This window comes from Geotrypetes seraphini, chromosome 8 (assembly GCF_902459505.1).
Source record: "Geotrypetes seraphini chromosome 8, aGeoSer1.1, whole genome shotgun sequence".
Taxonomy (NCBI): domain Eukaryota; kingdom Metazoa; phylum Chordata; class Amphibia; order Gymnophiona; family Dermophiidae; genus Geotrypetes; species Geotrypetes seraphini.
In genome coordinates, this window is record NC_047091.1 from 155,595,149 (window position 1) to 155,610,134 (window position 14,986).

The window sequence follows — 14,986 nt, forward strand, 5'->3', positions numbered from 1 at the left end:
TTCTACTGCCAAGGTGCATAACCTTACACTTTTTGGCATTAAAACTCAGTTGCCAAATTGTGGACCATTGTTCCAGTAAAAGTAGGTCCTGCGTCATAGTGTCGGGCACGGTGCCTTTGCCCACTTAAAGTTTGCCTAAAGTTCATTTTTTGGTGGCTTAAGTGCCTTGTGACCCCTCCCGGGTGGTCCCTTGTCTGAGAAAAGGATGCAGTCCTGCAGAACCGGATTGCAGCTTCATAGAGAAACTCTGGTGGATCTGTGGAGCCAGCCTGTTGTGTGCCACCCTCTTCAAGTGCCCAGGGTCCTTTTCCCGTGGAAGTCTGCTGGTCAGTGACTCTGTCACAGGTGTCTAGCGCAGGCTGTGTGCATCTGGACAGAAACCCACCTGGGTTTCAAGGTGCAGGCTGCCTTTCCCGCCCCCGACCGTATGGCAGAGGATCCGTGGGGGTGGAGGTTGTAGTCGGTCTCTGGCCAGCTGGCAGTCCAAAGATCTTCATTTCTGTGCATTTGGAGCTGTTCTGAGGCAAAAAGCCCTTTTTCTCCACTCAGCTGCTTTAAAAACGATGGCAGACAAAGGCACTACATTATTACCTATGGGAACTTCGGGGATGGTTTATGAATCAATTTAAACTTTGTTTTTCACAGTTTTTGTGGGTAGGGTTCAGGTCTCCCACCTCCCCAGATCCCAAAATTGCTATTTTTTATTTTTGGGTTTTGTTTATTTTTGCCTTTTTTTGTGTAAATTCGTGATGGCGGCTATCTTGGATGTTAAACTTATCCATAATGCCAAAAAATATGACCATGTCACGCCCTTAATGATTGATTCCCATTGGCTCCCAATCAGCCACCGCATCACCTTCAATGTATTACTTTTAGTTTATAAAACGTTAATTTTTAATGAACCTCAATTTATAACTAGAATGCTCATCCCTCATAATACCCCCCGGTCTCTTTAGTCAACATCTCAAAACCTCCTAGCCATCCCCTCACTGAAAATTGTAGGCACTAGAAGACACGATTTGTTTTCGGTAATGGCCCCTCAACTGTGGAACTCACTACCACAGTACATTCGAGTAGAAAAAGATCTTACCTCATTTTAAAAATCTTTAAAAACTTATCTTTTTAAAGTCGCATTCAACATTTGATCTTTAGACCTGCGACCAGATGCTTTAGGCCTCTAACTTTTTACCTTCCCTCTCGTCTTTTTCCCTTTCGTTTATTCTCTCTAGCAAAGAATTGTAACTTCTCCCGTCTACCCTCCACGACTCATGTCTGTTTAAAATTTGTAAGTTTGATGTAATTTTGTTTGTTCTCACAATTATGTTTTTAGGAAGTTGTACATCGCTTAGCAAATTGAATAAGCGATTCATCAAATATTAATAAAAACTTGAAACTTAAAAATGATATTTTTTTCTAACTTTGATTTCTGCCTCAAAAAACCTTGATTTGACTCAAAATCAATTGGGATGGACTCCCCAGCCTTTAATCTATTGAATATGGACACTGATTGAGCCAGATGGGCGACGGGTCAACGATTGTGTCCTGCATGCCATAGCACGCCAGGGGAAGGGGGCGGGAGCTTCAGACTTCGCCACCTCCATGTCCCCTTGGGCTGGGGAGCTGGCCTGGGTCTGTGCCTTCCAAAGAAAATCTCACCCAGCTGCCGTTCTGGAGTCTGATGCAGTATGCCTACGTTTCAAGTTTGGGGACTCTTTTGACACACCTGGAGCGGGCATGGCTTCCTCACTTGCAGGCTGTCTTCTACCATTTTGACAAGAATGGATTCGACTTTTGTTGGACACTTGTTAGTCCTTCTTTGTCTGCCTCCAGCTTGGTTTCTGGACTCCGGCAAGTCGACGGCAACAGTCCAGGGTCTGCGAATGGGGGCTTAGGCAGATACTCCTTATACTTCCTCGTGCCAGAAAAGCTCAGAGAATTGAGTCATATTCTGGTTCTACAGTTAGTCACCCACTTCTTGCGAATTCCCTTTTTCTGAATGGATAACGGAGTACACGGTGATGGCTGCTTTCTCCAGAGGAGTTTGCAGTGTCTTTGGATCTCCCAGAGATTTATCTCCATATTCCATTAATCTTGTCCTGGATTTGCAGGTATGTACTTGGCTTTGGGACTGAATTAAGATTGTTTGCTGACTCTCAGCCTAGGGGGGGTGGAGCATGTGTTCAGAAAAGATGTGGATTTCAGCAACACCTGGACTGCAGGTTGGGATTCAACACCTAGCATATGGAATCCTCCAAGGACTAACAGATTATCGAAGGTATAACCCTAATCTTCCATTTTTATTAGCTCTTAATAAGCAAGCACTGGTGGAACTTAGTGAGCAGTGTTTCTGCCTCCAGAAAAGACTTCAGAGTTTCACTGACTGGTTGACAAACAGCAGAAGTATAGAAAGCACATTATCCAAACAACCTATGGTAGTTTTGATATAGTGTCCATGGGAATTGGGATATGCAGACTCACCTGGTTGTGTGCCTCAAACATGGAGCCAGTGGTTCTGGAAGAGCTAGTAGGATGTTCTGTTCTGAGGTGGTTATCTTTTTGGTGTCAAGGAGGGTGAAGCGGTCACTGACCTAATTAAGAACTGTTCTGACACCGTCACTGTCCCGGCCTTCTCCTAGCTCAACTTCCTCATCCAGCAGAGAATAACGAAAGACCTACTACTCTCAAAGGTATCCTCCCCACTCCTGACCAACCCAGAATATCCAGAGCTCTTGTTCCTGCCCATGGCAATAGAGGGCTGAGAAGTCCCAGCTGGCTCCCCACTCAAAGCAAGGGATGAGCTTTAGAGTGGCCTCAGGAGACATAGCCACAATAAATGAAGCTACTCCGGACAACCTACCAGTAGGGAAGCTGAATTTTTTCCAGGCAAGGTGGTCCTTGTGACATCAGACCAATGGGTTCTCAAAATAGTCTGGGTAGGCTACTCGCTTCAATTGGACACAATTCCACCAAATTGCCCTCAAAGAGCAACAAAGTTAAACTCTCAGCACCAATAATTGCTTAGAAAGGAACTCTTCTCCCTTATACAAGCGAATGTAGACAAACCTGTTCCTCCAGGGGGAAAAGGGAAGATATTTTATTCCAGTACCACGTCCTGCCACTTGGCCTCACATCAGCTCCCAGAGTCTTCACAAAATGTCTAGCAGTAGTCGCACCATCACTATGCAGATAGAGAGTCCACATGTTCCCCCTATCTGAATGATTGACTGGTCAAGAGCACATCAGAGGAAGGGCTAAGAGACCATGCTCAGAATTATTTGAATATTGGAGCTACTAGGTCTTGCCATCAACTCCCCCAAGTTCCATCTCAAACAAGTCCAGCAATTGGAACTAATAGGAGCCCTGCTAGATATTGCTTGGGCAAGGGCCTTTCTCCTAGTCCTGCATATAGAATCCCTGATTTCTGCAGTGCTCCAAGTTTGACAGTCAGCAGGTATTAGCTCAGAAACTGTTGAGATTGCTAGGCCACGTGGCCTCAACAGTACATGAACAATGTTCATGATACAACTCCATTTGAGGCTGGCCCAGTGAACTCTAGCTTCCCGGTAGGAATTTAGCAGATGTCATCACTGTCGCTCCTTCCCTCAGGAGGTTTCTGTCTTAGTGGCTAATATGCAGCAATTTGGGCAAGTGACTACTGTTCCAAATTCCTCCTCCCCATAAGATGCATCCAGTCTGGGTACGGGGACTCCTGTAACTAGCAAGCCAGGACCCATGGAAATTGAATTGCTTTCTGTCATTACTAAAATGATGGGTCCCTTCTACATCCCAGCATTCAGTCTGTAGCCCTCATGACTAGGATCTGCCAGAGGGTGTCTCTCAAGTTTTGCTTGTTTCTAAGAAAGATTCCATAAGACGGTCATATGGTTTCAAGTGGAGGAGGTTTGCCATCTAGTGTGAGGGCAAGGTCCTAGAGCCTTTCTCTTGACCTATACAAAAACTTCTTGAATACCTTTTATATCCAAGTCTGGTCTTAAGAGCAATTCTGTAAGAGTATATTTCAATGTAATTAGAGCTCATCGTGTAGAGAGTAAGTCCATCTCTGCTCATGAAGTCTTGCTGTTACTCAAGCCTCATATTGAGCCTCTCACAGTGTCATGGGATCTCAGTGTTGCCCTCATCCAACTGATGAAAGCTCCTTTCAAGCCACTTGACACTTGTTCCTGAAGTTTCCAGGTAAAGTCCTGTTTTTGGTGGTGGTCACTTCAGTCTGCAGGGTGAGTGAGATCCAGGCCCTAGTAGCTGATCCACCTTACACAAAATTTTATCACATCAAAGTAGTTCTATGCACACATCCTAAGTTCCTTCTCAAGGTAGTGTCTGAATTCCATCTTAACTAGCCAGTTGTTCTGCCAACATTATTCCCAAGGCCACAGGACCATCAAGGTGAAAATGCATTGTGTACTTTGGACTGCAAGAGAACCTTGGCCTTCTGTCTGGAGTGAACTAACGCCCATAGACATTCTGCCCATCTTTTAGTTTCTTTTGATCAGTACAGGATTGAGACAGCCATTGGTAAATGCACTTTATCCAGTTAGCTACACCCAAACTTAACTAACTATGGAGGTTTGGAAACAGTATACTGGACTAGATGGACCATTGGTATGATGCAGTTTAAACAGGATACTGGACTAAATGGATCCTTGATCTGACCCACTATGGCAGGGGTCTCAAAGTCCCTCCTTGAGGGCCGCAATCCAGTCGGGTTTTCAGGATTTCCCCAATGAATATGCATGAGATCTATGTGCATGCACTACTTTCAATGCATATTCATTGGGGAAATCCTGAAAACCCGACTGGATTGTGGCCCTCAAGGAGGGACTTTGAGATCCCTGCCCTATGGCTATTCTCGGGTTCTTATGAGAGTGGTTCCCGTGCGGAACTCCATCTGATGATGTCGACCACTAATGTGGATATTCATCCTGTTGTGATCGGAGAACACCTGCTACAGCTTAGTAACTTTGCTTCCTTTGCAGTAGTGAAGCTAAGTGGAATAAACTTAGGGTTATATTAGTGTGTAAATTGTTTTTAATTAGTAGTCAATTGACAATAATAATGGGTTGTGTTAAATAGTGTGTTAAATCACACGAGTGCACACTGATGCACATTTAGTAGATAAAGCTCCTAGTTTTCAGATTTGTGCACTGTGTTTAAAACTTGCTCTTATTTATAATATCCATTTGTTTTAGAAAAAGAAGTGTACCAGTAATTCTGAAGAGGTAAAGAGTCTCGAGCAAACCGTTCAAGGTATGATCTTCTTTTTTAAGTAAATTTAAATATAAACTGTGTGTAATGTATTTCATTATAATTGCTGCTCCCTGCACACATGGCCTTGGTGTTGCAACAAAAAAAAGACTCAAAATAATCATAAAATTTCAAGACAGTTAGTTTGTATCCCGTTGATATACAAGATGTAACAACTGACATTAGGAGGAGGAAAAGACTTCAAGAGCTCAGAGAGAGATAGGACTTTGGAACAGAAAAACATTCCTGACCTGCTCACACATTAATGAGCCATCATTAGTCATAAAACCTCCTCTGTGCTGTGAAACATCCAATATATCTTCTTCCTACTTTTATTTTCTTCTCTTTCTTTTTTTTATTTTTGCTTTATATTTTTAAATAATATGTCCACTTTTGTACTTTATAGTATTCATACAATCAGTACATAAGTAGACAAAAGAAATATTCTACTTAGCTTTAACTGGGCAGTCCTAATGGTGAGTAGAAACAAACCCCCCTAGGACAGGGGTCGGCAACCTGCGGCTCTTCTCCCATGTGGCTACGGCTCTTCTTCCATGGCTCTCCAGACTTACCAAAGTACAGTGGTGCCTCACACAACGAACTTAATCCGTTCCAGGAGCAAGTTTGTTATGTGAAACGTTCGTTGTGTGAAACGCGTTTTCCCATAAGAATACATGTAAAACAAAATAATTCGTTCTGCAGCCCTGTTTTCCCATAAGAATACATGTAAAACAAAATAATTCGTTCTGCAGCCCTACATTTCCCTCCCTCCACCTCACCTTATATGCAGAGTTTGCCAGCTTTCTTTTTCACCCAGCCGCACGCTTTCAAAAAGCTGTGCACGCGCAGCTGCTGGAGTTGATCAATGTTCTCCTCTCCTGCAACTTCCGGTTTCCGGTTGCGTCAGAGGAGAAGATTGAACAACAGAGCATGCGCGCATGTGCTGCTCTTTGAAAGTGTGTGGCTGGCCGAAAAAGAAAGCCGGAAAACTCGGCATCTAAGGTAAGGTGGAGGGAGATGATGGAACACTGCATTCAGACAGGAGGGTGCTGCTGTTCCCGGCTCACATTAGGAAGCGGCGAGAGTAGTTCCGCCCCCCCCCCGGGCCCCTCGGGCAACTTCGTTGTGTGAAACGAAGTTCGTTATAGGGAGCAAGACAAAAAGTTTGTTATGCGCAGCGTTCGCTGTACGAGGCGTCCGTTATGTGAGGCACCACTGTACTTGGTGGTCCAGCAGGGGTCTTCATGGCAGGAGCGTGGCCCTCTCTCTCCTGCCTCCTCACAGCTGCCTTCTAAAATGGCTGCCATGACCTCTCGTGGCAGCTCACGGTAGTAAGGACATGCCGCTGCAGCCATTTTAGAAGGCAACTGCAAGGCGGCAGGAATGAAAGAGCTGTGCTCCTGTCACAAAGTCCCACTCTAGATCATCAGGTACCTTGGTAGGCCTGGGGAGCCCTACCTATACATGGCAAGGTGGAGGGGGGGGGGCAGGGGTATTGTAGGGTTGAGATGTCATGAGAGTGCCATGCTCCTGCCCTGAAGATCTCCCCGCTGGACCCGATACCTAGGTAGGCCCTTGGGGGATGGAAGAAACATGGGTTGGGAGGGAGATCAAAGGGTCAGGGCCTGGAGAAGGGAGAGAGCCTTGGCTATGGGTTAGGGGGAAGGGAGGAAGGGATGAGAGGTGCAGAGACCTGTGAGGGTTTGGTGGGGAGAGAAGCTTTTTGCTTTATAAAGGTTGTCAACCCCTGACCTAGGATAGCAGATATTTTTGAGTCAGCCTTGCACAAAATGTAACAACTTAGGATTTGAAAATAAGGTTGTATTGAGGCATCTGTTAGTGCAATTCAAAGCAAATTTTAAAAAATAATAATTGTGTTCATTTATTTATTTAATTTAAGTATTTATATACCACTTATAGCCTAAGTGGTTTACATTCAGGTACTCAAGCATTTTTCCCTACCTGTCCTGGTGGGCTCACACTCTATTTATGTGACATATCTATTTATAGAAACACTTGAAAAGCTAAACAAAAAAGAAGAGACATGTGCATCCCTTTCTTCGGAATTGCAAGAATTCAAATCTCAGCATGCTGGTAAGCATATTTTTTTAAAATTTAAATTGGGTGTTTTAATTCAGAAGGTAAACTTTAGTATTGAAATGCATCAGGAATCTCACAGTGTCTCATGGAAAAGATTTCTATTGAATTGTTCTGTTGACATGTTTGATAATAAAATAAGGATGTGATACATTAAAATGAATTGAATAAAATTGTCACCTGAAGGTGCAGCAGAGAACAAAAAAAATTCACTAAAAAAACTTACCTTGAGGGACTTGCTGCTTGACATGCTTTGAGCAGTGTTTTGAACAAGCAGTGTAAATGGAAATGACCAGTGAGAATGGAAGAGATTGAACAAAGCAATATGTACCGTATTTTTTGCTCTATAAGATGCACTTTTTTCCCCCAAAAAAGTGGGTGGAGTGAATATACCCCCTGTACCTTTTTTTAATTCTGTCAGTCCAGCGCTGTATCAGCAGGAGCTTTTCGCAAGTTGCGAGAACTGACAGCAGCCATTCAGGGAGCAGCGCAGGACCAGGCAGGAGTGCGAAAAGCTCGCGCCTGCCTTATGTGCTGCTCTGAAACAAGAGGACTAGGCAGCCGTCCAGCGAGGGAGGGGCAGGAACGCAGAAAGCTCCTGCCGATACAGCACTGGACTGACAGAATTAAAAAAGGTATTGGGGGGGGGCTGCCTAAGCCTACCACTAAACCTGCCTACCACTAGGGGGGGGGGCTGCCTATGCTTACCACTAGACCTGCCCTGTACCCTGTCTTGGCCTACCACTAGACGACCAGAGGGGGGACAGGGCACACCATTTGGTTCAGAATTTTTTTTCTTGGTTTTTCCTCCTCTACACTAGCCCCTTCTTTTATGAAACTGCGATAGCATTTTCTAGCGCGGGGAGCCGTGCTGAATGGCCCGCACTGCTCCGGATGCTCATAGGAACTCAGTGAGCTTCAGGAGCAGTGCGGGCCATTCGGTGTGGCTCCCCGCGCTAGATACTGCTATCGCAGTTTTGTAAAAGGAGGCCCAGGTGCATCTTGTGGTCAGGTGCGTCTTATAGAGCGAAAAATACGGTAATTATTTTGTTTTTAAATTGAAAGGGTTTGATATGTTAGCATGTGAAACACAAAACTTGTTACAACAAAACCAGCAAAATAGGTAATGTACAAGAATTAGATGAAAAGAAGGTTCAGTTTATGTCATACAAAATGTCATAAATATAACAAAGAAAATCTAAGTGGCTTACAAACTCAAAAATAAGTGGGGAAGGGAAGCTGTGCATAATAGCACAAGACATTTATATGACAGATGTTAACACTTGGTGAGTACAAGAGGGTAACAGAGATAGGAAAGATTACAATTTAGAATGAGGGTACATAAAGGGAGGGAAATACAAAAGTCTCCACCTCCATAATTTGTTAACAGGAAACAGCATTGACGTGCTACACACGTTCACTTGTTTCTTGAAATCTCTTCCTTTACCTCAGTTGACGAGAAGTGTCTGTGTGAAGAGGCTGTTTTGCTGTTGCTTGTGAAATGGAAGCATGCAGTGAACGCCCGTCAGTGCTATGATAGGCTTTCAAACTATTGAAGGAGTCCCTCCAGTTGAAGTTCACCACTGCATGAAGGTTGATTTTGATGATTGTGAGGGTAACAGTTCACACTGACCAGTAAGGATCAGTGTAGGACATAGACATGTAAATAATAGCACTGAATTACATTATATTACATTACTGATTTCTATTCCGCCTCAACCTTGCAGTTCTGGGCATAGTTCAAAATTCCCTTTTATTACTTCTTGATAAGCTACAAGGACCACGTGTAACAAATAGAAAAGGATATATTCGCAAAGATAACGTATAAAACTAAAGTGTATACAAAGGTAAAATTAGAATTTAAAAGTTCATGATATACAAATATGTAGAATAACAAAAGCTACAGAAGCCAGATGGAATAGCAAACACTCCCTACAGCAGACTCCACCTAAAAGTGATTGCAGTTATCCCATCACATAAGCAGCTGGCACTGTGGGCCAATAGCGGGAAGCGTCTGGTTTTCTTTTTAGTCCTTGTGACATAGTGGTATTTTTGATGAGTGTTGCCCTATGCCTTTTGCAGGTGCATCTTTTATTCAAAATCATATCAGATGTGCCTTTCAAATCATCATAGCATCTTGATATGCCATTGGTCCTTGCCTAATAGTCTTAGATATGGCAAGTATGTGTTTGGTGTCATTTGGATATCCCCCCCCAATTACTGAGGCTCTAAGCAGTCTGGGGCTGAATAAGCAAAAATGTCCTTGCCCAGGGTTCTTACATGTCCTCAGATTGAGCCAGATGTGGCTAAGAAAGCAAATAGAATGTTAGAAATTATCAGGAATGGAAAACAAAGATGAAAATGTTATAATGCCTTTGTATTGCTCTATGATAGGGCCGCACCTCAAATACTGTGTGCAATTCCAGTCGCCATATCTCAAAAAAGATATAGCAGAATTTAAAAAAGGTACAGAGAAGGGCAACAAAAATGATAAGAGATAGGATGATTTCCCTTTGAGGAAAGTCTAAAGCGACTAGGGCTCTTTAGCTTGGCGAAAACAGCTCAGGGGAGATATGATAGAAATCTATAAAATACTGAGTGGAGTGGAAAGTATTGATGTGATTGTTTACTCTTTCCAAAAATACTAGAACTGGTTTTAAGAAAGGTTTGGACAAGTTCCTGGAGAAAAAGTCTGTTATTGAGAAAGACATGGAGGAAGCCACTGCTTGCCCTGGATCGGTAGCATGGAATATTGCTACTCCTTGGGTTTTGGTCAGGTACTAGTGACCTGGATTGGCCACCGTGAGAACGGGCTACTGGGCTTGAAGGACCATTGGTCTGCATGTACTTGTGAGTTGTGTTGGCCACTATTGGAAACACTATTGGGCTTGATGCACATTCAGTCTTTGGCAGTATGGCAAGGCTTATGTTCTCAAGTGGAAAGGACAGTGAGCAAATAATTGAAAAGGCAAAATGCGCAGTTCTTTTGCAAAGCCTTTTAAAATCTTGCCATCATTGGCAGAAATGTGTGGCGAATGGAGACATCTATGTAGAAAAGTAAATACATGTGATAAAAGATCAAGTTTCAAGTATTTTCTTTTTTTTTAATTGATTACAATATCTTTGTTTAAACCAAAGTTATGGAGGTGTTACTTTTCATTTATCCCTCTTTAATTGGGCTAATGAATGTTTTGTGATGAAAGGCCTGTTAGAGGACCTTGTTCAGGCAATTAGCAATGTAGCTGGAATGTTACTTGACCCCAACCATAACGCAGAAACACTGTCTACAAGGAAGATAACCAAGTATATGTTTTTTGTATATCGCATTTGCCAGCGTATAGGACGCAGCGGCATATAAGACGCACCCGCTTTTTTATACACACCCAGACAAATGAGAAGGGGCAGAATAAAGGTAGCAATCCTATATAGCCTGAGAAAGAGGGCCACATCACTGAGAATTGAAAGTATCACTGTGCACTTGCAGCAAGACTCAAAAGGATTAAAACAAAGAAAAATAATTCCAAGTTAAATAAGCTCACCTTTTCTTTCTTTTTTTTTTATAAATCTTTATTCATTTTATATTTTGCATCAAGTGTTCAGAAAATAACATCATAAAACACCAAAACATCACTTGAAATTCCATAACATTTTCCATAAATAAGAGTTATCTCCCTCCCACCCCCCATGCTAATAATAAATAAACTATATAATAAAATACAGTATAATCTATCTATCTCTTCATATCAAATGATGAAAATCGCAAACCCCCCCCCCCACCCTCTAAAAATCATTTATGCTATACAGGGAAAAATGATAATTATTCATTACAATACTTTATTAATGGCCCCCACACATCCTTAAATTTATTGAAAGATCCTTTTTGAACAGCTAACTCTCTTTCCATTTTATACAAGTGACACACTAAATTCCACCAAAAACTATAATTCAATCTTTTCCAATCCTTCCAATTGTACGTGATTTGTTGAATGGCAACTCCTGTTAAAATCATTAAAAGTTTTGTTATTATTTTCTTTCTTAAACCTTTCCAGCTCTCTCTCTCACAGCAAATAAGATTTTTACTGCAGCTAGCTGGTACTCCTTCTTGGCCCCAGACATGATGTACTTAATCGTCCATTTGCTGGTCTTCATTGTAGTATGATGTGTATTTTCATTGCAGCAATGGAGAAAATATGTAAAATGGGAGCAGAAAAAGAAGAACAGTTAACTAGAGCCAAAGCAAAACTGGAAAATCAGATATCCGAAATGATTCAGTCTTCAGGGAACAGTGTTGCTCAGCTTAGCAAGATGAATGAAGAATTAAAAAACAAAGAGAGGTATCTATTTTGTGTTGTGCTGTATGTACAGGAAGAGACACTGATTAATAAAATGTTTGCTTTCCAAGAATAAAGTGGATTTCATATTTGTAAATGTTCAGTTTATGTATTAAGATTTATTAACTGCCTTTTATGAAGAGATTCACCCAAGGCGGTGTACAGCCGGTATAATTCAACATAAAACTTACAATTTTGTTAAGAGTAGCCCGAGAGCTCGTCTATGTAGCCCGCGATAGGATAGGAGCAGGGGGGGGGAGTTGGAATGGGAAGTTAGTTAGTGAGGGGAGGGACGCGTGCCAAAAGGCAGGAGTGTGATAGGGCAGAATGAGAGAGTGGGCGGCGCTGGAGGAGGTCTTAAAGCCGGGACCTTGGAGGACTTGGTTTTTCACGGTCCTCCAGGGCGGCTTTTACCCCGCCCACCCGCCCTTTATTGGTGGCCTTGGTAGCTCGGGAGGCGGGTCTCCCGAGCTACTGGGTGCTGGGGCTCATCCGGCGATGAGCGGAGGGATGGCTGGGAGCCGTGCCTTGGGGTCTACTGACCTGGTTAAAGGGGCATGAGGTCATGCCACCCCTCAGACTCTTGCTGTTCATGGCGGAGTCGGGGGCAATTTATTGATGATTACACTGGGTAGCTCGGGAGGAGCTGGCAGATCTTGTTATATGGAAGTTACTGTGTTAAGGATGTTAATTTATGCAAATTTATTTAATTGCTGTTTTAATTAATAAATTGAGCTGCGGCTATATTCCAAATTTTGTGTGTGAACTCAGTTATTAGAATAAGGTATAGGGTGTTTGGGTGGGTGTATGGGCGGTAATGGGAGCTATCCAGATCCCGCTGTTAACAGTGTAACAGTAGTGAAAAGACCAAATATAAACATAAATACAATGAATGAGGTAAAGTCAAAATCAGTAAATTGAAACTTATTAATAGGACTACCATGAAACAGTCCAAAAATATACTTATTTACAGTTTTTGCTGATCTGAAATTATTATATTTAGGCTTCACTGGCTTTTTCAACTTGATTAATTCCATTTACCTATTGAATGATTTAGGAAGTTGGAAGAATTGCAAGCAGAATTCTCAAAGGCAGCCGAGAAGGCAAATTCTCTGCAAGAAACAGTGGATAATTTAACAGTCAAAGCTGAGCAGGTTCTGCAAGACACGCACAGAAAACATCAAGCCGAGCTGGAAACTATGCAAAACAAGCTTGGAACACTGGTAAGATTTTATGAAAGACATATGAATGGTAAAATGCAGGACATAAATTCTTGTGTATAGGTCAGAATAAAATTGACACTGATGGACAAGGCAAAAAATTAGTCTTGAAAGTAAATTACAAACATAAGAATAGCCTTACTGGGTCAGACCAATGGTCCATCAAGCCCAGTAGCCTGTTCTCACGGTGGCCAATCCAGGTCACTAGTACCTGGCCAAAACCCAAGGAGTAGCAATATTCCATGCTACCGATCCAGGGCAAACAGTGACTTCCCCCATGTCTTTCTCAATAACAGACTATGAACTTTTCCTCCAGGAACTTGTCCAAACCTTTCTTAAAACCAGCTATGCTATCTGCTTTTACCACGTCCTCTGGCAACACGTTCCAGAGCTTAACTATTCTTTGAGTGAAAACAAAAATTCCTCCTATTGGTTTTAAAAGTATTTCCCTGTAACTTCATCGAGTGTCCCCTAGTCTTTGTAATTTTTGAGGGAGTGAAAAATCGATTCACTTGTTCCCGTTCTACTGCACTCAGGATTTTGTAGACTTCAATCATATCTCCCCTCAGCTGTCCCTAACTGTTTTAGTCTTTCCTCATACGAGAGGAGTTCCATCCCCTTTACCATATTGCGCTCTTCCTTGAACCTTTTCTAGCGCTACTATATCTTTCTTGAGATAAGGAGACCAGAATTGAACACAATACTCCAGATGAGGTCGCACCATGGAGTGATGCAGAGGCATTATAACATTCTTAGTCTTGTTAACCATTCCTTTTTTAATAATTCCGAGCATCCTGTTTGCTTTTTTGGCCGCTGCCGCACATTGGATGGAAGGTTTCATCGTATTGTCTACGATGACACTCAGATCCTTTTCTTGGGCCCTAGCATCCAGTAAATGTAATTCAGATTATTCTTCCCAATGTGCATCACTTTGCATTTGTCCACATGAAATTTCATCTGCCATTTGGACATCCAGTCTTTCAATTTCCTAAGGTCCCCCTGCAATTTTTCACAATCCATAAGTGTTTTAACAACTTTGAATATTTTTTAGTGTCATCTGCAAATTTAATTGCCCCACTCGTCGTCCCAATTTCCAGATCATTTACAAATAAGTTAAATAGCACCAGTCCCAGTATCGATCCCTGCGGCCCTCCACTGTTTACTCTCCTCCATTGAGAAAAATGACCATTTAACCCTACCCTCTGTTTTCTATCCAATAACCAATTCCTAGTCCAGAACTGAACTTTGCCACCTATCCCATGAGACTTTAATTTTCTCAGGAGCCTCTCGTGAGGAACTTTATCAAAAGCTTTCTGAAAATCTAGATACACTATATCAACCAGCTCACCTTTATCCACATGTTTATTCACACCTTCAAAGAAGTCAAGCAAATTGGTGAGGCACAATCTCCCTCGGTTGAACCCATGCTGACTCTGTCTCATTAAATCCTGTTTATCTACTTGTTCCACAATTTTATTTTTTATAATTGTTTCCACCATTTTGCCCAGAAATGATGGGGCAGATGATGATCTTCCCACTAAATTCTGGGATTTAATTGGAAGTTTGAGGGGTCAGTTTTAGCATTGCACTATTGATCAGGATATTCATGAGAGATCTGCATGCAGTGGAGGAAGTGCATGCAAATATCTCATGAATATTTATTGTGGATATCCTGAAAACCTGACTGGCTGGGGTGTCTCCAGGATTAGGCTTGGGAACCACTTCTATAATGATTTTTACTGCCATTCTTTGGCTAGCTGTCACTAAGAGCAGCATCAAACTAGCAAATCAGTGCAGCTACAGTATTATTTCCAGGCAAAGCCAGTGTGAGCCAAAATCATGAACCGCGCCCAGTTATCCTGATCAATAGTGCAATGCTAAAATTGACCCCTCAAACTTCCATTTAAATCCCAGAATTTAGTGGGAAGATCATCAACTGTAATGACCCGCTAGTGCATCTGCCCCATCATAAGAACATAACATAAGAACATAAGCAATGCCTCTGCTGGGTCAGACCTGAGGTCCATCGTGCCCAGCAGTCCGCCCATGCGGCGGCGCATCAGGTCCAGGACCTGT

General features: G+C 42.5%; 1 protein-coding gene across 7 annotated transcripts in view; it reads left to right on the plus strand.

Moving 5' to 3' along the window:
• CLIP1 (CAP-Gly domain containing linker protein 1) overlaps positions 1 to 14,986 on the plus strand; it is a 188,891-nt gene that overhangs the window by 89,565 nt on the left and 84,340 nt on the right. For all 7 annotated transcript variants that reach the window (XM_033954228.1, XM_033954230.1, XM_033954231.1 and 4 more), the window contains 4 exons: positions 5,208 to 5,265; positions 7,273 to 7,356; positions 11,537 to 11,693; positions 12,748 to 12,913. In XM_033954228.1, the coding sequence (XP_033810119.1) occupies positions 5,208 to 5,265; positions 7,273 to 7,356; positions 11,537 to 11,693; positions 12,748 to 12,913 (465 nt within the window). The remainder of the gene's footprint in view (positions 1 to 5,207; positions 5,266 to 7,272; positions 7,357 to 11,536; positions 11,694 to 12,747; positions 12,914 to 14,986) is intronic.